The 23047-nt window shown below is 42.0% G+C and overlaps 1 protein-coding gene and 1 non-coding gene across 2 annotated transcripts; one reads left to right on the forward strand and one right to left on the reverse strand.

The window, feature by feature from the left end:
• Positions 1-1391: 1391 nt before the first annotated feature.
• MDM4 (MDM4 regulator of p53) lies at positions 1392-21465 on the reverse strand. Its single transcript, XM_036398607.2, has 11 exons — positions 21349-21465; positions 17045-17150; positions 16756-16830; positions 15495-15628; positions 14281-14330; positions 8250-8311; positions 7416-7512; positions 5978-6138; positions 4361-4498; positions 3755-3835; positions 1392-2951 (listed from the first exon to the last, which is right to left on the reverse strand). Exons 2-11 carry the CDS (start codon positions 17117-17119, stop codon positions 2421-2423), a joined length of 1404 nt encoding a protein of 467 aa, XP_036254500.1. The 5' UTR covers positions 17120-17150; positions 21349-21465; the 3' UTR covers positions 1392-2420.
• A 1464-nt stretch (positions 21466-22929) lies between these two features.
• On the forward strand, positions 22930-23002 carry TRNAK-UUU (transfer RNA lysine (anticodon UUU)). Its single transcript has one exon. It is a non-coding gene; the product is annotated as a tRNA-Lys (tRNA).
• Positions 23003-23047: the final 45 nt, after the last annotated feature.

Consider the following 23047-nt stretch of genomic DNA (forward strand, 5'->3'; position numbering starts at 1 on the left):
TGGGTGAAGAGCCATAAAAGGAACCCCAAACCTGCGTCCCCCTGGCACCAGGGACACCCCAGAGGTGTCACCTCCTTTGCTGGACAGTCCCTGCTTTGGAAATACAAAAAAACCCCTAAAAACCCCTAAAAGGAAGAAGATTCTTCCTTTGGGATCTGTGTGGGGTCTGGGGTTTCTTTTTTGGGGTTTTTTGGAGTCTTGGGATCATCAAACAAAGCAACCCCAGTGTCACCTCCCTCGCTGGACAGTCTCTGCTTTGGAAATACAAGAAAAACCTAAAAAACCCAAAAAAAAGAGGTTTTTTTCCTTTGGGATCTGTGAAGGGTTTGGGGTTATTTTTGGGTGCTGGGATCATCAAACCAAGTGTCACGCCCTGCTCTGTTACTGCTGTCACCTGGGGGGAAGCAGGAAGGGAGGATCTGGGATGGAAGAATGGGAAATGGTGATGGTGACACTGCCCTGTGGGGCTGGATGGATCCTGGATCCCACAGGATCCCAAAACTTTTGTGGATGAAGGGTAAACCAGGGAAAAAGGAAAAAAAAAAAAAATAAAAACAGGAAGAAAAGAGGGGAGGAAGAAGGAACAAAACCTGGGAATGTTGAGATGCACCCGGAGGGGTCCAAGGGGCATCACTGCTATTTGGGATAGGGGGAAAACTTGGATTTGTGAGTTTGATAAATCAGGAAAACCAAGCCTCAGCCATGGGACGGTGGCCCTGAGCACCTTCTCCAGCCGGGAATGTGGATCCTGGAAGGAGGGAGAGCAGCAGGAGCTGGGCGTGGGTGCCCTCTAGTGAGCTCTGCCTTCTCCAGGAGCACTGATCCCAAAAAACAGCTGGAAAAGGGGGAAAAACCCCACTGGGAAAAAGGTGGGGTGGGGTGGGTGACCCCATGAAAATGTCAGAGTGAATGGGATTGGGAATGGGCTGGAGAACAAAGGTTCAAATCCAGAGGCTTTACTGCTGCCAGCACCAAGGGATTTTGCAGACATTGGATGGGGGAAAAAATCTGCCTGGAAAGAGGAAAAAAATGTATTTGAAAAGGGGAAACACCTGCCTGAAAAGGGGGAACAATTTTGCCAGGAAATGGGAAAAAATTGCTTGGAAATGGGAAAAAATTTGCTTGGAAAGGGGGAAAAATCTGCCTCGAAAGGGTGCAAATGGGGCTTTAAATGAATTATTTTATCCCTCAAAACAACGTGTTTAATTTTTAAGCCACTTTTCAAATCGCTCAAAAATGAGGATTGTTTTAGCCTAAAGGATGGGTGAGGGCAGGTGGAACATCCCAAATATCCCAGAGCTGCTGGAATTGAATCCTGCTGGACAGAGGCGACGCAGAATAGATTTAAATATACAAGAAAGAGAAGAAATAGAAATTAAGGAGCCCAAAAAGAAAGAAAAATATAACATTATTATTATTATTTTTCCATCTCATTTGTGACCTGAGAGGTGTGGATTAAAAACTTAAGATTTATTTCCCATCTGTGAGCAAGCAATTCTTCACCCTGCCAACCTTAAACAATAAAAAAATTAGGAATAAAGTTCTTCTTCTTCTCTCCAAAACAAATCCCCTGGCCTCCCACCATAAATATTTATTTCTGATTTTAACTATCAGTTCCAAAGGAATTGCACAAGTTGGGATTTATGGAAAAAAAAAACCATTCCAAAGGTTTCACTTTTTCCCAAATCTGCTGTTCTTGGTCAGGAGAAAGAATCCCGAGGGATAAAATCGGGCTGAAGATGAGAAATTGGGAAAATTTCCAAGCTGGGGATTTGATCTTGAGGTGAATTCCATGAAAAAGTGGATCCTGCAGAGGATTCTTGATGGGATTAAATCTTGGTACTCTTTGGTTTCACTGGCTGAGCTCTGGGATTGGGGATTGAGTGCAAAAATCTTCATTTTGGGGTTATTTTAGGTGCACAAGGTCCTGCTATCCCATAAAGATCCTGATGACCATCCTGATCCTGCAGACCGAGCTCTGGAATTGGGGTTTTTGTGCAAAAAACCCTATTTTTGGGGTTTAGAAGTAGAAGGTCCTGCTAGGCCATGAAGATCCCGATGGCCATCATGATCTCCTTTCTGCACACACTTAAATTGGGATTTGAGTACAAAAATCCAGATTTTGGGGTTATTTTATGAAGATCCTGATGGCCATCCTGATCTCCTTTTTGCACACACCTAAATTGGGATTTGAGTGCAAAAACCCAGATTTTGGGGTTATTTTATGAAGATCCTGATGACCATCGTGATCTCCTTTCCGCACACACTGAAATTGGGATTTGAGTGCAAAAACCCAAATTTTGGGGTTATTTTATGAAGATCCTGATGACCATCGTGATCTCCTTCCTGCACATACTGTAATAGAGCCTTGAGTGCAAAAATTCCAGATTTTGGGGTTACTTTAGGGGCAGGAATCCTCCCTACCCCATGAAGATCCTGATGACCATCTTGATCTCCTTCCTGCACACGGGACACGGCGACCTCTTCTTCTTCAGCATCCTGGCACACCTGAAGCAGGCCACCAGGTGAGCAGTCCTTCCGTGGACAATATTCCCATCCCGAGGCCTGTGCTGGCACAGGAAGCAGGGATTCAGCAGGGTTTTGATGCTCTCCAAAGATTCCATCTCCTCCTCTTTCTTCAGCTTGGCAAAATCCCGATTTTTCCCCTCCTGTGCCAAATCCAAGGACTCGATGGAGCCTTGGGGTTTGTTTTCTCCCAGGAAAAGGTGTTTGGGTTGGCCAGCCGGGGCTGAGATCGTCCTCCTGCAGTCTGGGACATCCATCCCTTCATCCTGCTCCTGGTTTTCCATGGAATTGATGTTGGAAAGGGACAGGGAATGGGGCAGTTTGGGGCAGTCCCTGTACCAGTCCTTGCGCAGGGCCCAGCAGCGGAAGCAGTACCTTTTTCCCGGAGAGTTGAATTTCCTGCACTTGGAGCATTGCCAGCAATCCTGAGGGATTTAAGGCAAAAATTCCAGCAAAAAAAAAAAATCAATTTATTTTTGGGTATTCCTCGTTTTAGCCATGTGGGAAAAGTAGCAAGGAAGCCTCGTTAAAAAAAAATTTATTTATGAGTGATTTATAAGCTGGAAAATCAACATTTTGTGGCTTGGGATTGATTAATCCCGGATCTGTCCCTCATGAATTCCTCTCCTTCCGCTCTCCCAGCCCTCTGGAAGTATCCAAGTTGGGGCAGCTTATTTTTATTTAATTTTAAAAGAATTTTCAATATTTTGCTCAAAATTCAAGGGGAGAGCTCCTGGAATATGGCAGGAATTTGTTTTCCAGGCTCACCCATCACTTACCAGCTGTTGAATCTGCACAATTAATGGATTTATTAATTCATTATCTCACAGAAAAGGGCAGGAGCTGCACAAGTGCAGAGCCAGGACTCAGCTGTCCAAAGCCAGGGACATCCCCATTTATTCCAGGCTGGAAAATTCTGCTAAAACCATTAAAATTCTGCTAAAAACCATTAAAATTCTGACTTTTTGAGCGATTATAAAGTGCTACTTGAGATTTCCAAGTCCCTTCCAAAGACAATCCTCCAGATTTTCCATCCAGAGGACAACGCGGAATTAAAATCTTATTAAAACCTTATTAAAACCCTTATTAAACCATGCCTGGGTATTAACTACATCCAGCCACTTTTCTTTTCAGAAACCCACACGAAAATCAGCTTTTCCCACCCCAAAACCAGCAGCAGATGTGGGATGAGCCCTTCCAGCCCCAGGTGATCCCAAGGAATTCCCACCTCGGAAGCAGCCTCTGTGTCCGTGTCATCACTCAGGCACTGGGAATCCTCCAACTCATCCAAGCACACATCCTCAGGCACCTGGAATTCCAGAAAAGCACTGTCAGAGGGTGGGAATGTTGGAATATTCCCTATTTATCGTTTGCCTGGTGTTGCACACCCCAAATTAAATGATTACAGCATCACTCTGCTCATTAAATCACTTCTAAAAGTGAATTAAAACCTGTTTTTGCAGTGGTTCTTTTGCAGAATGTTGGTAACTTTTGCTGGTTTACCATGATCAGATTCTCCTCATTGAGTTTTTAGCTGGACTCAATTTTTAAAAGCCTTTTCTAAACTTAATTCCATGATTTTTGATTTATAACTCTTGCAGATATTGGTTAGAAACCCACTTAAGTCGCTGCGAGAAGTTTAATTCATTTTCAATTGATTTTATGCCTTGAAAAATTGAATTTAAACCAAAACCCAAGCAGGAAAACCATCAAACACATGAGGAATGGTGACAGCCTTTTCTAAACAGGATTTAGCCTCTGGATGGGAACAGATCCAGCCTTTCCAAGGGCAGCACGGGATGAATTAAAACAGAGAAAACTGTGCCAGAGGTACCTTGGTGGTGTCACCTTCTTTGACCTCCTCACAGTCCAGCACTTCCACCTTGAGCCCAGCAGTGCCCTGGTCCAGGGGACACTCGTTGAGGAACCACAGGTCATCGGTGGTGTCTGAAACTATGGCAGTGTCAATGTCCTGAGGGGAAAAAAACAGGAAAAACCATTTAGGAGCAGCTCCACATTCAGCACTGTCCCGTTTTCCTCTCCAACAGCCTCCAACGCCCCGGGCACATCCCTGCCCTCAGACACCCCTTTTGGAAATTTCTGCCTCACACACCCCCCCTTTTCTCAATTTTCATCTCACGGGCCTCCATTTTTAAAATTTTCCCCTCACAGATTCCCCTTTTTTCCAATTCTCACCTCACAGGCTCACCCTGTCCCCAATTCCCATCTCACAGGCTCCCCTTTTCCCAACCTTTCCTCCATTTCCACCTCACAGCTTTCCATTCTTAAAATTTTCCCCTCACAGATTCCCTTTTTTCCAATTCCCCCTCACAGGCTCATCTTTCCCCAATCTTCCCCTCACAGGCTCCCCTTTTCCCAACCTTTCCCCAATTTCCAGCTCACAAGTTCCCTCCTTCCCTCTCACCAACTCAGTTTTTTCCCAATTTCCACCTCATAGGCTGCCATTTTCCCAATTTTCCCCTCACAGGCTTCTCTTTTCCCAATTTCTCCCTTACAGGCCCTCCTTTTCCCAATTTCCACATCACAGGTGTCAATTTTTAAAATTTTCCCCTCACAGATTCCCTTTTTTCCATTTTCCACCTCACTAGTTCTCTCTTTTCCCAATTTCCCCCTCACAGGCTTCCATTTTTAGAATTTTCACCTCACAGATTCCCTTTTTTTCCAATTCCCACCTAACAGGCTCCCCTTTTGCAACCTTTCCCCAATTTCCACCTCATAAGTTCCCTCTTTTCCCAATTTCCCCCTCACCAACTCAGGTTTTTCCAATTTCCCCCTCACAGGCTTCCATTTTTAAAATTTTTACCTCACAGATTCAAGTTTTTTTCCAATTTCCACCTCACAGGCACTCCTTTTCCCAATTCACACCTCACAGGCTTCCATTTTTAAAGTTTTCCGCTCACAGATTCCCCTTTTTTCCAATTTCCACCTCACAGGCTCCTCTTTTCCAATTTCCACCTCACAAGTTCCCCTTTTCCCAATTTCCACTGCTCAAGTTCCCCTCTTTTCCAATTTCCACCTCACAAGTTCCCCTTTTCCCAATCTTTTCCCAATTTCCACCTCGCAGGCTCCTCTTTTTCCAATTTCCACCTCTCAAGTTCCCCTTTTCCCAATTTCCACCTCACTATTTTCCCTTTTTCCAACTTCCACCTTTTCCATCTCCCCCTTTCAGCATGGCCACCACCCTACAATGTTCACCCCAATAAAACAAGGGCAACTCATGAAATCCAGGCACCTCTGAGAGCCTTGAGAAAAGAGTTTGGTGGATTTAAAAACCCTAAAATTCACCAACCACCCAAAGAGAAAGGCCCAGAGTGGGAAAAAGGCTGAAAATCCTGGAGTGGGAAGGGAAAAGGGAGAAAAAAATAGAATATTTGATTTCCTTGGAAGTCAAAAGAGGACAGAAGAGGACATGAGGCCCTTCTTTACACACCTGGTTAGTCTGAATATCCGTGGATCCGTTACTCCTGGATTTGTAATTGCTTCTGAGATTCCCTAAAAACCACCATGGCAGCCCAGCCACATCCCATTCCTCAAAAACCAGGTCCAGCTTGGGCTTTTTGCTTTTGGAGAGGTTTTCTATCAAATCACTGTCTGGAAGAGCCAAGCACAGTGCAAGTCATTGGGTAAGAGACACCAGCACAGAAAAAAATTGGGCTCAAATCTGGGTTTTTTGACTTCTTGCGTCAGGCTGAGAGCTCTGGGGTTTGGATGCTCCATCTGACAAAAATCCCTGCACATATCAGGAACATCCCAATGTTCCCAGTGCCCCTGGACTGGGAGAGGCTGAGTTTAATTTAAAGTTTCACCACAGAAACACAAACATTTCACCAGCCAGCCCTGAGTGGGTTTCTGGATGGGGAAATGCAGAAAGGACTGGTTGGAATTCTGTTTGCAGCTCCTGAATTCCCAAGAAGTGGGACCCATCCTCCCCATGCTCCAGCCTGGGATCCCAAACTGAGAATTCAGGATCACCTTGGATCTCCCTCCCTCCAGTGCCTGGAGTTTCCAAGGCACAGCCAAGGTTGGTTTGGAAACCCAGGGAATTTTCCAAGGGTTTCCAAGGCTGGTTTGTAAACCCAGGGAATTTTCCAAGGGTTTCCAAGGCTGGTTTGTAAACCCAGGGAATTTTCCAAGGGTTTCCAAGGCTGGTTTGTAAACCCAGGGAATTTTCCAAGGGTTTCCAAGGCTGGTTTGTAAACCCAGGGAATTTTCTAAAGGTTTCCAAGGCTGGTTTGTAAACCCAGGGAATTTTCCAAAGGTTTCCAAGGCTGGTTTGTAAACCCAGGGAATTTCCAGCTCTCCCATTTGAGCTGGAAACAAGGAGCTGCTTTTCCAACTGAGGTTCATTGATAAGAGAGAATAAAAAGTGGAAAAACAGGAAAATTGCTCCCAAAATTTGTGAAATCTCCATGAGTGACCCACCAAAAAAATCTCATAGCAGATCCACCTAAAAATTCCCATTTTTGTTCAGTTCCCTGCTTGGTTTAAAGGGAACGACTGCAGCCAGCCCAGGCTGGGTTCTGTGAGCTCAGGAACCTCCCTTGGGAAGGGGGATGGATCCAAAGATAATTCCAGCACTTAAAACACCCTCCAGCAAGGCCTGGAAGGTTTTTTCTCATGGCATTACTCAGTGAGAGATGGGATTTTGGGGCTTAACCTGTCACTGCATTCAGAGCATTTATTTATGACCAGAAATTAAGAAAATACCTGTGGTGAACTTTGTAACTTCTCAGTCTTTAACACAAAGATTTTTAATTCTTCTGTTCCAAACCAGGGGTTTTTTTTTGAGTCCCTCCTCCAGCATTTTGCTGCTCTGTGTCTCACATGCATTTGCAAACATTGTGATAATGCAGAAATTTGTCCCTCACCTTCACAAGTGTCACATTTGGGCTCTGAGGTAGCAGGGGCTGAGGTTCTGCTGTCACCCTCCAGGATCCCAGAGTCAGATCCTTCCTCCTGGCTGAGCTGCAGGAAGGAAAATCCAGGAATGAGCCCAGCAGAGCTTGCAGGGACAAGGGGATGCAGCACTTCCATCCCCAGGCACCAGCTGCAGGATGAGACCAAGCAGGTAGGAAGAGGAAATAATTTAGAATAAAAACTACAAACTATTTCTCTTTAAAGCCTCTGGAATCAGCAGGAACAACCAAGGAAAAATCTTCAGCTTGGCAATGATCCTAACGTTGGTGTTTTTCATGCAGTAAAAGTTGATTTTGTGACTCTCTGACCTCTCCCAGCCTTCACCCCAAACCACACCTGGAAAAAACTTTGGAGGTGCCAAGATTTTTCCAAGGTTTTCACCTCTGCCTGAAAAGCTGCTGGAAACAAATCCTATCTAGGCACAGTGAATTATTTATTTGGCAATTCCTAGTGGGAGAAAAGAGGGGGAGGAAAAGCAGGAAAACAGGGCTGGAGAAGCTGAGGGCTGGAAGTGCTGCAGCCCAGAACAACGCGCTCAGAGACTGGCACTCTGTCACGAGGAGGAGAACAGAGAAGGGTGGCTCTGTCCCTGCTCTGTGGATTCCAGAACTTTTTCAATTTGGGGATTTTTATTTTTTTTTCTTTTTTCTCTCAGGAAAAAAAGGTGAGGAGCAGCACAACAAAAAACCAACAAGGACAAAAAAGTTCTGGCAGTCCACCATGCAGAGGTACAGAGAAGGGGCGGCTCTGTACAAGAAAAGAACCCACTGGGCAGTGGGGTTTACCTGCAGCTGGTCTGGGCTGGGCTTAGCGACGTTCTGCTCCTTTGGGAGAGTCTGTGCAGCATCTGCAGATGGCAGGCAAAACACAAGGAAAAGCCTTCCCTGGAAATTCCCACTCTCACAGCACACAGGGCCTGGGGCAAGCAACCAACCAGCCAGGCTTGGCACACCTGGGGGACTCCTGCAGGCCAGGCTGGGCTGGGCTGCTCGGGGGGGAGCGCTGGAGTCTGGGGAGAGGCAGCTGGGGGAAATTCAGAATATTCTTCCAAAGGGAAAAGTGATTCTACCTGCTATATAGCCAAATTCACAGTATTCTTCCCAAAGGGAAAAGTGATTCTGTCTGCTATAGCCAAATTCAGAATATTCTTCCAAAGGGAAAAGTGATTCTACCTGCTATATAGCCAAATTCACAATATTCTTCCCAAAGGGAAAAGTGATTCTGTCTGCTATAGCCAAATTCACAATATTCTTCCCAAAGGGAACAAGTATTTTTTGCTATAGTCATCCCAAATTCACAATACTCTTCCCAAAGGGAAAAATTATTCTATCTGCTGTATAGCCAAATTCACAATATTCTTCCCAAAGGGAAAAGTGATTCTGTCTGCTATAGCCAAATTCACAATATTCTTCCAAAGGGAAAAATGATTCTACCTGCTATATAGCCAAATTCACAATATTCTTCCAAAGGGAAAATGATTCTACCTGCTATAGCCAAATTCAGAATATTCTTCCCAAAGGGAAAAGTGATTCTGTCTGCTATAGCCAAATTCAGAATATTCTTCCAAAGGGAAAAGTGATTCTACCTGCTATATAGCCAAATTCACAATATTCTTCCCAAAGGGAAAAGTGATTCTGTCTGCTATAGCCAAATTCACAGTATTCTTCCCAAAGGGAACAAGCATTTTTTGCTATAGTCATCCCAAATTCACAATACTCTTCCCAAAGGGAAAAATGATTCTGTCAGCTATAGCCAAATTCAGAATATTCTTCCCAAAGGGAAAAATTATTCTACCTGCTCTAGCCAAATTCACAATATTCTTCCAAAGGGAAAAGTGATTCTACCTGCTATAGCCAAATTCACAATATTCTTCCCAAAGGGAAAATGATTCTGTCTGCTATAGCCAAATTCAGAATATTCTTCCCAAAGGGAAAAATGATTCTACCTGCTATATAGCCAAATTCAGAATATTCTTCCCAAAGGGAAAAATTATTCTACCTGCTATAGCCAAATTCAGAATATTCTTCCAAAGGGAAAAGTGATTCTACCTGCTATAGCCAAATTCAGAATATTCTTCCCAAAGGGAAAATGATTCTGTCTGCTATAGCCAAATTCAGAATATTCTTCCCAAAGGGAAAAATGATTCTACCTGCTATATAGCCAAATTCAGAATATTCTTCCCAAAGGGAACAAGTATTTTTTGCTATAGTCATCCCAAATTCACAATACTCTTCCCAAAGGGAAAAATGATTCTACCTGCTATAGCCAAATTCAGAATATTCTTCCAAAGGGAAAAGTGATTCTACCTGCTATAGCCAAATTCAGAATATTCTTCCCAAAGGGAAAAGTGATTCTACCTGCTATATTGCCAAATTCAGAATACTCTTCCCAAAGGGGAAAGTGATTCTGTCTGCTATAGCCAAATTCAGAATATTCTTCCCAAAGGGAAAAGTGATTCTACCTGCTATAGCCAAATTCACAATATTCTTCCCAAAGGGAAAAGTGATTCTACCTGGTATAGCCAAATTCAGAATATTCTTCCCAAAGGGAAAAATGATTCTGTCTGCTATAGCCAAATTCACAATATTCTTCCAAAGGGAAAAGTGATTCTACCTGCTATAGCCAAATTCACAATACTCTTCCCAAAGGGAAAAATGATTCTACCTGCTATATAGCCAAATTCAGAATATTCTTCCCAAAGGGAAAAGTGATTCTGCCTGCTATAGCCAAATTCACAATATTCTCCCCAAAGGGAAATATTAATCCTTTTGCTATAGCCAAATTCAGAATATTCTTCCCAAAGGGAAATATTATTCCTTTTGCTATAGCCATCCCAAATTCAGGATTTTCATCCCAAAGGGAAAAATATTTTTTTTTTTGCTACAGCCAAATTCAGAATATTCCTCCCTAAGGGAAAAGTTATTCTTATTCCTACAGCCAAATATTCAGAATATTCTTCACAAAGGCGAAAGTTATTATTTTTCTTTTGGATTTGGAATTGCTCCTGAGGTTGCCTAAAACCGCCACAGCTTTGTGGGATTTTCCCTGGAGTTTCCAAGGCTCCTCTGTACATCCAGGGAATTTCCCCCAGACCCATTTCAGCTGGAACCACCCACGTTTTGCAAGGAGCTGCTTTTCCACCTGAGGATCTTCAAAACGAGAGAATAAAAAGTGGAAAAACAGGAAAATCGATTCTGAAAGCTCCATGAGTGTCCCAGCAAGAAATCCCATAGGGGAAATGTCAAAATATGACAGATCCATCCCCAAAAAAATCCCATTTTTGTTCCGTTCCCTGCTTGGCTTGCCAGGGAATCCCACCTGGAAGGTGAACAGGATTTTTTTGGGGGGAATTTCTGAGGATTTCTTGCTCTTCTTGAAAGGTTTGGGCAGGAGGATAAAAAGCAAAGAAAGGAAAATTCCATGCACAGGGCTGGACACAGCAGGATCCAGCTGGTCCCAAGAGTTAATTAAAAGGCTGAGCTAAATTAACAAGAATCCAATTAACAGGGATCCTTCTGAGCCTGGCTTTGAGCAGAGAGAACAAAAGGTGCCAGGCTGGCTCCTGCCTGCTCCCCTTTCCATGGAACAGAAAACTCCCTTTGGATGAGGCTGAATCCCACCAGGAATCACACCTGGATTGGGAAGATCTGAAAATGGCAGAAAATTCCACCTAAAAATGGCCTTAAAATGGAGCAAAATTCAGAAATTCCTGGTTTTTTCCTCCTTCCAGCTGTTGGGGTTTAATTCCTGATGGAAAACAGGAGCCTGGGCTCTGCAGGGAGATGGGAACAGGGAGAAACCTTTCCAAAATCTGATTTTCAGGGAGTGGAAATACTCCAGGGGCTGGAAAATTCCATAAAAACCAGCCTGAAGTGAGGGATTCCTAAATGCAGCCTGGGGGAGTCAGACTTGGGAAAAGTGGGCAGGAAATTGGGAAAGTGGCCAAGGAAAGGAGGGAAATTAGAAAAGAGGAAAAAATTAGAAAAGGGGGAAAGAATTAGAAAAGAAAAGGGGGGAAAGAATTAGAAAAGGGGGAAATTAGAAAAGGGGGAATTGGAAAAGAAAAGGGGGGAATTGGAAAAGAAAAGGGGGGAATTGGAAAAGAAAAGGGGGGAATTGGAAAAGAAAAGGGGGAAAAGAATTAGAAAAGAAAGGGGGGGGGGGAAATTAGAAAAGAAAAGGGGAAATTAGAAAAGGGAGGGAATTAGAAAAGAAAAGGGGGGAAATTCCAAAAAGAAAGGGGGGAAATCAGAAAAGAAAGGGGGTGGAAAATTATAAAAGGGGGAAAAAATTGACAAGGAGAAAAATGAGGCAGGAAGGGGGAAATTAGACAAGAAAGGGGAGAAATTAAACAAAAGGGGGGAATTAGAAAAGGAAGGGAGAAAAATTAGACAAGAGGAGGAAAATTAAACAAATCCAGTCATTCCTGTGCTGGGCTGGAAAAAAGCAAAGAGCTGGAAAAGGAAAGAAAAGGGTGGGAAAGGAAGGAAAATGGGAGGGAAGAGAAGGAAAATGGGAGGGAAAGGAAGGAAAATGGGAGGGAAAGGAAGGAAAAGGGGAGGGAAAAGGAAGGAAAAGGGGAGGGAAAAAGGAAGGAAGAGGGGAGGGAAAAAGGAAGGAAAAGGGGAGGGAAAAAGGAAGGAAAAGGGGAGGGAAAAAGGAAGGAAAAGGGGAGGGAAAAAGGAAGGAAAAGGGGAGGGGAAAGAAGGAAAAGGGGAGGGAAAGGAAGGAAAAGGGGAGGGAAGAGGAAGGAAAAGGGGAGGGAAGAGGAAGGAAAAGGGGAGGGAAAAGAAAGAAGGAAAAGGGGAGGGAAAAGAAAGAAGGAAAAGGGGAGGGAAAGAAGGAAAAGGGGAGGGAAAAGGAAGGAAAAGGGGAGGGAAAGGAAGGAAAAGGGGAGGGAAAGGAAGGAAAATGGGAGGGAAAAGAAGGAAAAGGGGAGGGAAGGGAAGGAGAAGGGGAGGGAAGGGAAGGAGAAGGGGAGGGAAGGGAAGGAGAAGAGCCCCAGGCTCCTCCCTGCGCACGCACAGCCAGGGTGCTCGGCCAAGCCTGCCTGGTTTGGGTCACACTCACACACAGCCAGGTCTAACTGAGCCAGGCCTAAGGTGAGGCCAGGGCTGGTGGGAACGGCAGCGAGCTCAGCTCTGCACACACACAGCTCGCTCTGGGAGGAGGCAGCAGCACTCACACAATGCTCCTACAGCTAAAACGTCCAAAGAGAATTCAAAAGATTTCTGGGGTTTTTTTTAATTTGGATTTATTTTCTAGAAGAATCTCCTGTAAAAAATCCAAGGCAGAAATGGCCACGTTTCTAATTTTAATTTAATTTCATTTTTAAGTTTTCCACACGTGCCTGAGCCCTCCTGAAGGTTTAAATCAATTTTGTTTTTTTTTAAAAAATGGGAAATGTGGCACAAAATTCCAGAGCTGTGGATCAAATCCATTTTATCTGTTTAAAAAATTGAAGATATGGCACTAAATTCCACAGCTGTAGATTAAATCATTTCTAAATCCATTTTATCTGTTTAAAAAATGGGAAATGTGGCACAAAATTCCAGAGCTGTGGATCAAATCCATTTTATCTGTTTAAAAAATGGGAAATGTGGCACAAAATTCCACAGCTGTGGATTAAATCCATTTTATCTGTTTAAAAAATTGAAGATATGGCACTAAAGTCCACAGCTGTAGATTAAATCCTTTCTAAATCCATTTTATCTGTTTAAAAAATGGGAAATGTGGCACAAAATTCCAGAGCTGTGGATTAAATCCATTTTACCTGTTTAAAAAAATGGGAAATGTGGCACAAAATTCCACAGCTGTGGATTAAATCCATTTTATCTGTTTAAAAAATGGGAAATGTGACACAAAATTCCACAGCTGTGGATTAAATCCATTTTATCTGTTTAAAAAATTGAAGATATGACACTAAAGTCCACAGCTGTAGATTAAATCCTTTCTTTTTGTTTTAAAAAATGGGAAATGTGGCACAAAATTCCACAGCTGTGGATCAAATCCATTTTATCTGTTTAAAAAATTGAAGATGTGGCACAAAATTCCAGAGCTGTGGATTAAATCCATTTTATCTGTTTAAAAAATGGGAAACGTGGCACAAAATTCCACAGCTGTGGATCAAATCCATTTTATCTATTTAAAAAATTGAAGATATGACACTAAAGTCCACAGCTGTAGATTAAATCCTTTCTAAATCCATTTTATCTGTTTAAAAAATTGGAAATGTGGCACAAAATTCCAGAGCTGTGGATCAAATCCATTTTACCTGTTTAAAAAATGGGAAACGTGGCACAAAATTCCACAGCTCTGCCAATTTTTTGATTTTTTTCCCCAGTCCTACACCAAGAACTGGTTTCAAGGAAGTCACCCCAGCTCAGAATAATTTGAGAATAAATTTCCATTCTGATGGAGTTGAAATTGAATTCCTCTCATGAGCTGGGGAAGCTGCGAGGTTCAAGGTTAAAGCCTTGCAGAATTTTTAGCACTCTTAGAGATGATCAAAATATAAAATGAGGTGAGAGCAAGAAATTGCAGCTCTGAAGCTGAAAAAAAAAATCTCAAAAGCTGGATTCCAGTCAAGGAGGAGATTTCAGGATTCAAATTTGGGGTTTTTTTTTTTTTGGGCACCACTCAAACAGCTCCTGGCACACAGAAAAGACACAAACTCCGAGAGATTCGCTTGGCAACGTTTTTCAGAGAAGTTTATTCCTCCTGCAGCCCCAGGATTTGGCATTTTCCTGGATTTTTGTTCATTTTTTTTGGTACTTACCAGGTCAGAGCAACATTTATGGAACGGGACCAACCTACCTGGGAGGGCAGCAGGGCTCAGGTTCCTCTTCAGCATCTCGTACACGGGGCTGGGGAGGGCCAAAAATCCCCTTTAGTGGCCACAGGGAGCCCAGAAACCCCAAACCCATTTGGTGCTTTTATGGATTTAATTCTTAAATTCTTAGGGAGTTTGGTTTTCCTACAGATCCCAGAAATCACAGAGGATTTTCTTCTAGAGACCTCAAAAAACGGGGATTTTTACTAGAGAGACCCCCAAAAAAAAATTTTTTTGTTTTCCTAGAAGGATCCCAGAAACCACAAGGAATTTTTCCCCAGAGACCCCAAAAACCAGAGAATTTTATTCCTAGAAAGTTCCCAAAAATCCCACAAAGAACTGTTCCTAAAGATCCCAAAAAACAGAGAATTTTTTCCCAGAGACCCCAAAAACCAGAGAATTTTTTTCCTAGAAAGCCCCAAAAAACCCACAAGGAATTTTTCCCTAGAGACCCCAAAAAACAGAGAATTTTATTCCTAGAAAGTTCCCAAAATCCCACAAAGAACTGTTCCTAAAGATCCCAAAAAACAGAGAATTTTTTCCCTAGAGACCCCAAAAACCAGAGAATTTTTTTCCTAGAGAATTCCCAAAATCCCACAGGGAATTTTTCCCTAGAGATCCCAAAAACCAGAGAAATTTTTTTCCCTACTGAGATCTCAAAAAAACCAGGGAGGTTTTTAAAAAAATGGCAATTTTTTTCAGATTTTCTGAATTAAAATGGCAACTTTTTTTTCAGCTTTTCCAGCTAAAAAATGGGTATTTTTTTTCATATTTTCCACCTAAAAACGGGCAGCGTTTCAAGATAAAAATGTGAATTTTTTTCAGCTTTTCCAGCTAAAAAATGGGTATTTTTTTTTTCATATTTTCCAACTAAAAAACAGGCAGCTTTTCAAGATAAAAATGTGAATTTTTTTCAGCTTTTCCAGCTAAAAAATGGGTATTTTTTTTCATATTTTCCAGCTAAAAACGGGCAGCTTTTCAAGATAAAAATGTGAATTTTTTTCAGCTTTTCCAGCTAAAAAATGGGTATTTTTTTTCATATTTTCCAGCTAAAAACGGGCCGCTTTTCAAGATAAAAATGTGAATTTTTTTCAGCTTTTCCAGCTAAAAATGTGAATTTTTTCAGATTTTCCAGAGAAATTTTTTTTTTTTTTAGCTTTTCCTGCTAAAAATGTTTTTTGGTTTTTTTTTCCCCTACCTGGGGTCCTTGACAGAGAAGCTCTGCAGTCCCAGCAGCTCTCCCAGCTGATCTCCCCCACAGTGCACCAGGTGCTGCTGCCTCTTGTCGTAGAGCTGCCGGGCCATGATGTACTGGCCCAGGAAATGCATCACCTGTGGGGACAGGACACTGCTGGGAACTCACTCCCTGGTGTTTGGGATGCTGGGAGGGGATTAGAGGGGATTTTGGGGTGGTAGATATGGGGGGGGTTGTGTTGGAGCAAAGGTTTGGGGTTGGTGATGGTTGGTGAGGAGGATGGAAATGTCCTGGTTCAAAAATCCCAGTGCAAAATGGGGTTATCCCAGTTCAAAACGGGGCTATCCCCAGTTCAAAATGGGGCTAAGGTTTCTCCAAAAGTGACCCTGAAGTGTTCCCAAAAACTGACCCTGAAGTGTCCCCACAGTGACCCCAGCGTTCCCAAAAACTGCCCCTGAAGCGTCCTCAAAAAGTGACCTCAAATGTGCCTAAAGTGTCTCCAAAAACTGACCCTGAAGTGTCCTCAAAGTGACCCTGAAGTGACCCCACAGTGATCCTGAAGTGGCCCTGAAGTGTCCCCAAAATAACTCAAAATGACCCTAAAGTACCCTCAAGATGACCCTGAAGTGCCCCAAAAAGTGACTCCAAAGTACCCCTAAAAAGTGACCCTTAAGTGCCCCCAAAAAATGCCCTCAAAGTGATCCTGAAGTGACCCCAAAAAGTGACTTTGAAGTGCCCCTAAAGTGCCCTCAAGATGACCCTGAAGTGCCCCAAAAAGTGACCCCAAAGTGCCCCTAAAAAGTGACCCTGAAGTGCCCCCAAAAAATGCCCTCAAAGTGATCCTGAAGTGACCCCAAAAAGTGACCTTGAAGTGCCCCAAAAGTGCCCCTAAAGTACCCTCAAGATGACCCTGAAGTGCCCCAAAAAGTGACTTCTAAGTTACCTCTAAAAAGTGACCCCAAAGTGTCCTCAAAGTGACCTTGAAGTACTCCAAAAGTGACCTTGAAGTGCCCTCAAGGTAACCCTGAAGTGCCCCAAAAAGTGACCCCAAAGTGTCCTCAAAGTGACCTTGAAGTGCTCCAAAAGTGACCTTGAAGTGGCCCTAAAATGGGACCCAGAAGTGCTCCCCCAGTGTCTCCAAAGCGTCCCCACAGGTAAACCGGGACAATTCCCAGGGCATGAAGGAGCGAACCCCACCCCAAACCCCAAACCCCAAACCCCAAATCCCGCCCGGGCCAGGGCCAGGCCGGGGAGGTGCCCCCACCTCTTTGAGCGTGAAGGAGTCGCCCTGGGCGCCCGCGGCCTGCAGGATCCTCAGCAGGGGCAGCTTGGGAACCACCTGGAAAACACGGCAGGGATCTCCTGGAATTCTGGGATCGAACCTGGAACCAGCCCCACAAAACACCCACAGCAAAAAAAAAAAAAAGAACCCACAGATTCTCCAGATTTAAATATATTTAGATTTCGTAAAAAAATGGCTGCTGCGAGAAGGAAATAACGCAGATAAATGATGGGAGTGAGGGGTAATTAGCTGATAATTAATCGAGAATTACCTGATTGGCTTGGCCCAGGGTGATCCTGCAGGAATTCCCAGCTCCTGGAGGTTGGGTGGAATTTGGGAAGCTCATCCTGGCAGTGAGGAGCTGTTCAAGCACCAACCTGGAAATGGATTTGGGGTTTAAAATCGGCCCTAAAATTTTATTTTTAATCCTGGCCCGGGGTCTCTCCCACTCTGTGCTGCTCCGGGGGAAGGTGGGGAAAAAGGGAAAAAAAAAAGAAAAATAAAAAGAAAGGAAAAATATTTGGGAAGAGTTGGGTCAAGCACATCAAATATTCAAATTTCTAGATTATAATTCAAATTTCTAGATTATAAGGAAGGAAAAAATATTTGGGAAGAGTTGGGTCAAGCACATCAAATACTCAAATTTCTAGATTATAATTCAAATTTCTAGATTATAAGGAAGGAAAAAATATTTGGGAAGAGTTGGGTCAAGCACATCAAATATTCAAATTTCTAGATTATAATTCAAATTTCTAGATTATAAGGAAGGAAAAAATATTTGGGAAGAGTTGGGTCAAGCATATCAAATATTCAAATTTCTACATTATAATTCAAATTTCTAGATTATAAGGAAGGAAAAAATATTTGGGAAGAGTTGGGTCAAGCACATCAAATATTCAAATTTCTAGATTATAATTCAAATTATAACAGCTTCAATCCCTTCCCCAGTTCATATTTTCCTAAATTTTAATCGATTTCTGAGGGAAAAAAATGAAAATATTGAACACAAACAACTTTAAAATGAGCTGGACAGGGTAGATTCAAATGTATTAAATATTTAAGTTTATGAAATGCATAGAAAGTGACCTGGAATAATTCAAATTATAACAGCTTTAATCCCTTCCCAAGTTCAAATTTCCTTAAATTTTAACCCATTTCTGAGGGGAAAAAAACCCAAAATATTAACCACAAACAACTTTAAAATGAGCTGGACAGGGTTGATTCAAACTTAATAAATATTTAAATTTGTGAGGAGCATTAAGAGTGACTTGGAATAATTCAAATTACAACAGCTTTAATCCCTTCCAGTTCATATTTCCCTAAATTTTAATCGATTTCTGAGGGGAAAAAACAAAATATTGACCACAAACAATTTTAAAATGAGCTGGACAGGCTAGACTAAAACTTAGTAAATATTTAAATTTGTGAAGCGCATCGACAGTGAACTGGAATAATTCAAATTATAACAGCTTTGATCCCTTCAGAGTTCATATTTCCCTAAATTTTTAACCGATTTCTGAGGGGAAAAAATGAAAATATTGAACACAAACAACTTTAAAATGAGCTGGACAGGGTTGATACAAACTTAATAAATATTTAAATTTGTGAGGAGCATTAAGAGTGACTTGGAATAATTCAGATTATAACAGCTTTAATCCCTTCCCGGTTCACATTTCGCTGAATTTTAATAAATTCATGAGGGAAAAACCCCAAAATATTGACCCCAAACAACTTTAAAATGAGCTGGACAGGGTAGACTCAAACTTAGTAAATATTTAAATTTGTGAGGAACATCGACAGTGAACTGGAATAATTCAAATTATAACAGACTCACTCCCTTCACCAGTTAATATTTCTCTAAATTTTAACCGATTTCTGAGGGAAAAAACCCAAAATATTGACCACAAGCAACTTTAAAATGAGCTGGACAGGGTTGATACAAACTTAATAAATATTTAAATTTGTGAGGAGCATTAAGAGTGAACTGGAATAATTCAGATTATAACAGCTTTAATCCCTTCCCGGTTCATATTTTGCTGAATTTTAATAAATTCATGAGGGAAAAACCCCAAAATATTGACCACAAGCAACTTGAAAATGAGCTGGACAGGGTAGACTCAAACTTAGTAAATATTTAAATTTGTGAGGAACATTGACAGTGACCTGAAATAATTCAAATTATAACAGACTCACTCCCTTCACCAGTTAATATTTCTCTAAATTTTAACCGATTTCTGAGGGAAAAAAAACCCAAAATATTGAACACAAACAACTTTAAAATGAGCTGGACAGTGTTGATACAAACTTAATAAATATTTAAATTTGTGAAGCGCATCTACAGTGAACTGGAATAATTCAAATTATAACAGCTTTGATCCCTTCACAGTTCATATTTCCCTAAATTTTTAACCGATTTCTGAGGGGAAAAAATGAAAATATTGAACACAAACAACTTTAAAATGAGCTGGATTTACCGACCTTGACTTTTTGCGCCTGGCAGGAATATCCTGGGATTATTTTCCCGGGATTTTGCTGCGGGATAATTCCCGAGGATGCTCCGGGAGTTTTTTGTTTTTTTTTTCTAAAATTCGCTTTTTTCAAACCTCGCCCGAGGGAGGGACACGGGGAGGGACCGAAAGCGGCCGATAACGGCTGGGCTGGGCTGAAAATCAGCGCGAAAAAAGGGAAAAAAATTCGGATTTTATCTCCCTCCCCTTTTCCTGGAAAGAAATTCAGGGCTGAGGGCGGCGAATTTTAACCTTTTCAGCGCTGATTTTATCACTCGAAACCTCCGGGTTTTGCAGGGAAATGATTTTTTTTTTTAAGGTAGTTTGCTTCTCATTAATATTCGTATTTATTCAGAAATTGATTTTATTAATTTTTAACCTTAATTAAGGTTTTGTTCACGAGTTTTAAAGGAGAAAATGGAATAAAATTTAGGTGCATAGCCCCATTGAAAAGCTCCCACGTGGTGGAAATTCCGAAAAAAAAATGGAATTTTGTGCTCGGCCGGCTCAGAAATTTGGGATAATTCCAATCCTAAATTTGGGATCATTTCACTCCCTAATTTGGGATAATTTCACCTCCCAACCCCCGTCCAGAAAGGGATTTCCGGGGATTTTTAGGTGCTGAAAAATCTCGAGAGGAAATCGTGAATCACCCCCGAGTCATGAGCTGAGCAAATTTTCCACTCCAAAATTTCACCCCAGCCGGGGGAAAGACTCATTTGCCCCTTTTATGACTAAAAAAATGCCTTTTTTATGACTGAAAATTCCTTTCTGAGTCACCAAAAACCCCCAAGAAACCGCAGCTTTTTTAAAACTAAAACTCTCAAGTGGCTGAAAAGTCAAATTAAAATTTATTCAAGCTTTGATGGCTTTTATTAAAGACTAAATTGAATGGAAAAATTCGCCTTTAAATTCCATTTAAAGTAGAACACACAGCAGGGGTTGGGTTCAGGTAACAGCGATTTTTTTCACCTTTCAAATAAAGTAAAATATTGAAAATAAAGTTGAGATTTTAGGGAATTTTAGATAAAACAGCCCTGAAGGGGAGGATTTAAACAGGCACTGATGCAATCATGAGGTCACTGATAAATTAATTAAGTTTGTCCTCATCAATCCCTGGGCGGTTTCATACCTTAAATTTAACCCTTTTAATTAAAAATAAACTTTTAAAATTCTGATTTGTACCTCAGTTTTGTGGCCGGCACGATGCATTTGGAAATCTGGGCAAATTTTGGGAATTTTGCCCCAAAATGCCACCAAAACCTCGGGTAAATAAAAAATAACAAATCGAAAAAAACCATTGTGCAACTGTTCCCTGGGTTGTGAAATGTTGCGAAAGCCGGGAGGAAAACCAAAAGTGATCAATTAAAATGACAAAAAAAGCGAATTTCCCTGCAAATGTCCCTAAATCCCCGCAGGAATTTGGGATAAGGAAACGCTTCCACCACCTTGAATGTTCCTGATTTGTGGCTATTTTTATTTTAAAAGGAAACAAATGGTTTTCTTGAGGTTTATCCACAATAGTCGAGGCAGTTTAACCCAATAAAACAAAAAAAAATTGTGGGATTAATCCCTCAGCTCGCGTTTATGGGGTGAAATCCTGGAAAAAATGGAATTCCAGAGCGGTTTGGGATGGAAAAAACCTAAAAATTTATCTCATTCCACGGGCAGTGACAATCCACAATCCCAGGTTTTTCCAACCTGCTTCCAGGGATGGGGCAGCCACGGATTCTCTGGGAATTTCATCCCAGGGAAGGATTTATTCCCAAAATCCCGATTTATTCCCAAAATCCTGGTGCGAGCCTGCAGCCATTCCCCCTTCTCCTATCAGTCCAGGCCTTTGGGATCATTCCCCATCCATCTTTCTCGATCGGCTCATAATTAAACCACCCCGAAGTTTCCCTTGTCCAGGCGGGACAATCGAAATTATCTCAGAATTTCGCGGGAAGAGATAAAAATTCACGGACGCTCCCGCCGCCCCAGGCCCCTCCCGCCGGCACCGCCTCCCGCCCCCCCTCGGCCTCCTCAGCCCCCGGGACCCCCGCGTTCCCCTCAGCGCCCTGCTCACCCTACAGCCGCCCCATGGGCTCCGGGCAGGGGGTTGGGGAGGGGAAGGAGCCCCTACACCCCCTGAGGCCTCCGCGCCTCCATTTTAGCGGGGTCCGGGCCGCCGCTTCCCCTCGCGGCCAACATGGCGGCGGGGTCATAGAGAGGAGCGGGATGTGCGGCTGGAAGGGACGCGGGGATGGCGTGGGTGAACGGCGCCCCCTAGCGTGGTGGAGGACCACGGCGGTGCGTCCCCTCAGCCCTCATGAAAAACATAAATATAAATAGAAATATAATAGAAATATAAATATATAAACATGAAAATGATCTAAACTTATATATTTTATTTAGGTATAAATTTAAATAAAAAATTTATAAAATGAAACGAATAAATTGAATAAAGAATTAAAATTAAAAAAAAATTGAAATAAAAAGATGATAAAATTCAAAAATAAAATTTAAACATTTAAAAATAAAAAAGTTAAAAATTAAAGCTAAATAAAACTTTAATTTAAAAATGCTTCAAAATAATACTAATAAATGCATTAAATAGTGCTAAACGATAAATACACAACAAATGTTTTGTATTATATAATATCTTATGCAATATAGCAAAATTTAATATATTAAAAAATCAATAATAATTAGCGGTAAATATTAATGAAAATAATAAGAAATGCCTGGAAAAAGAAAACATTATCTCCGTCATTATCTCATTATTTCTTGATGCAAGATCTTTGTATATTTTCAGGTCTAATCAGCAAGAAACGAGAGCTCAGTGGAGCAGGAACATCCCTGGCTCAAGGACACCCTGGAATTATCGAGCCTTAAGGATGGAATAAATCAAAATGTCAATGTGGGTCTATGCAGACATCGCTGACCTGGCAAAATATTCAAGGTCCCTGTGTCCTAGAGCTGAGTTATCTTCATTTCAATACTCACCTGGACATTGGGGTATTCCCCTGGACATTATAACATCCACTGGAATATCCAGCTGGATATCAGAATATTCACCTGAATATCAGAATATCCACCAGGATATCAGAATATTCACCTGGATATCAGATTTTCCACCTGGATATCAGAATACTCACCTGGATATTAGAATATCCAGGATATTAGAATATTCTGGATATTAGAGTATCAAACGATATCCATTTAAAACCCCACAATTTCCTGTGTCACCTGCTCCAGGTCACCCTGCCTTGTCACAGGGGTGGACTGAATTATTTCCAGAGCTCCTTTCCAAGCTGGGAATATTCTCCACGTGTTCGGAAAATTCCGAATTAATCCCAGCACAGGGGCAGCGCTTGGGAACCGCTGGGTGCCAACAGCGACGGGCTGAGTTTGTGGCCGGCTGCGCCACTCGGACAGAAATAATTAGAATATTTTGAGGAATAATTAGAATATTTTGAGAAATAGCCAGAATATTTTGAGGAATAATTAGAATATTTTGAGAAATAATTAGAATATTTTGTCTAATGATGTGTTTGGGCCGGGGGAGGGAGCTGCACACCGGGAACAGATCCCAATTCCTGGAAAAGCCGGGAGAAGCTGCCCTGCTGTACGTTCATAAAAGCATTTCGCAAACATTGCATCCAGAGCCCGGATAGCTCAGTCGGTAGAGCATCAGACTTTTAATCTGAGGGTCCAGGGTTCAAGTCCCTGTTCGGGCGAGCGTACTTTTTCTATCCACTACTTCTTTTTTTTTTTATTTCCTG

The sequence above is a fragment of the Molothrus ater genome, chromosome 25 (genome assembly GCF_012460135.2).
Source record: "Molothrus ater isolate BHLD 08-10-18 breed brown headed cowbird chromosome 25, BPBGC_Mater_1.1, whole genome shotgun sequence".
Taxonomy (NCBI): domain Eukaryota; kingdom Metazoa; phylum Chordata; class Aves; order Passeriformes; family Icteridae; genus Molothrus; species Molothrus ater.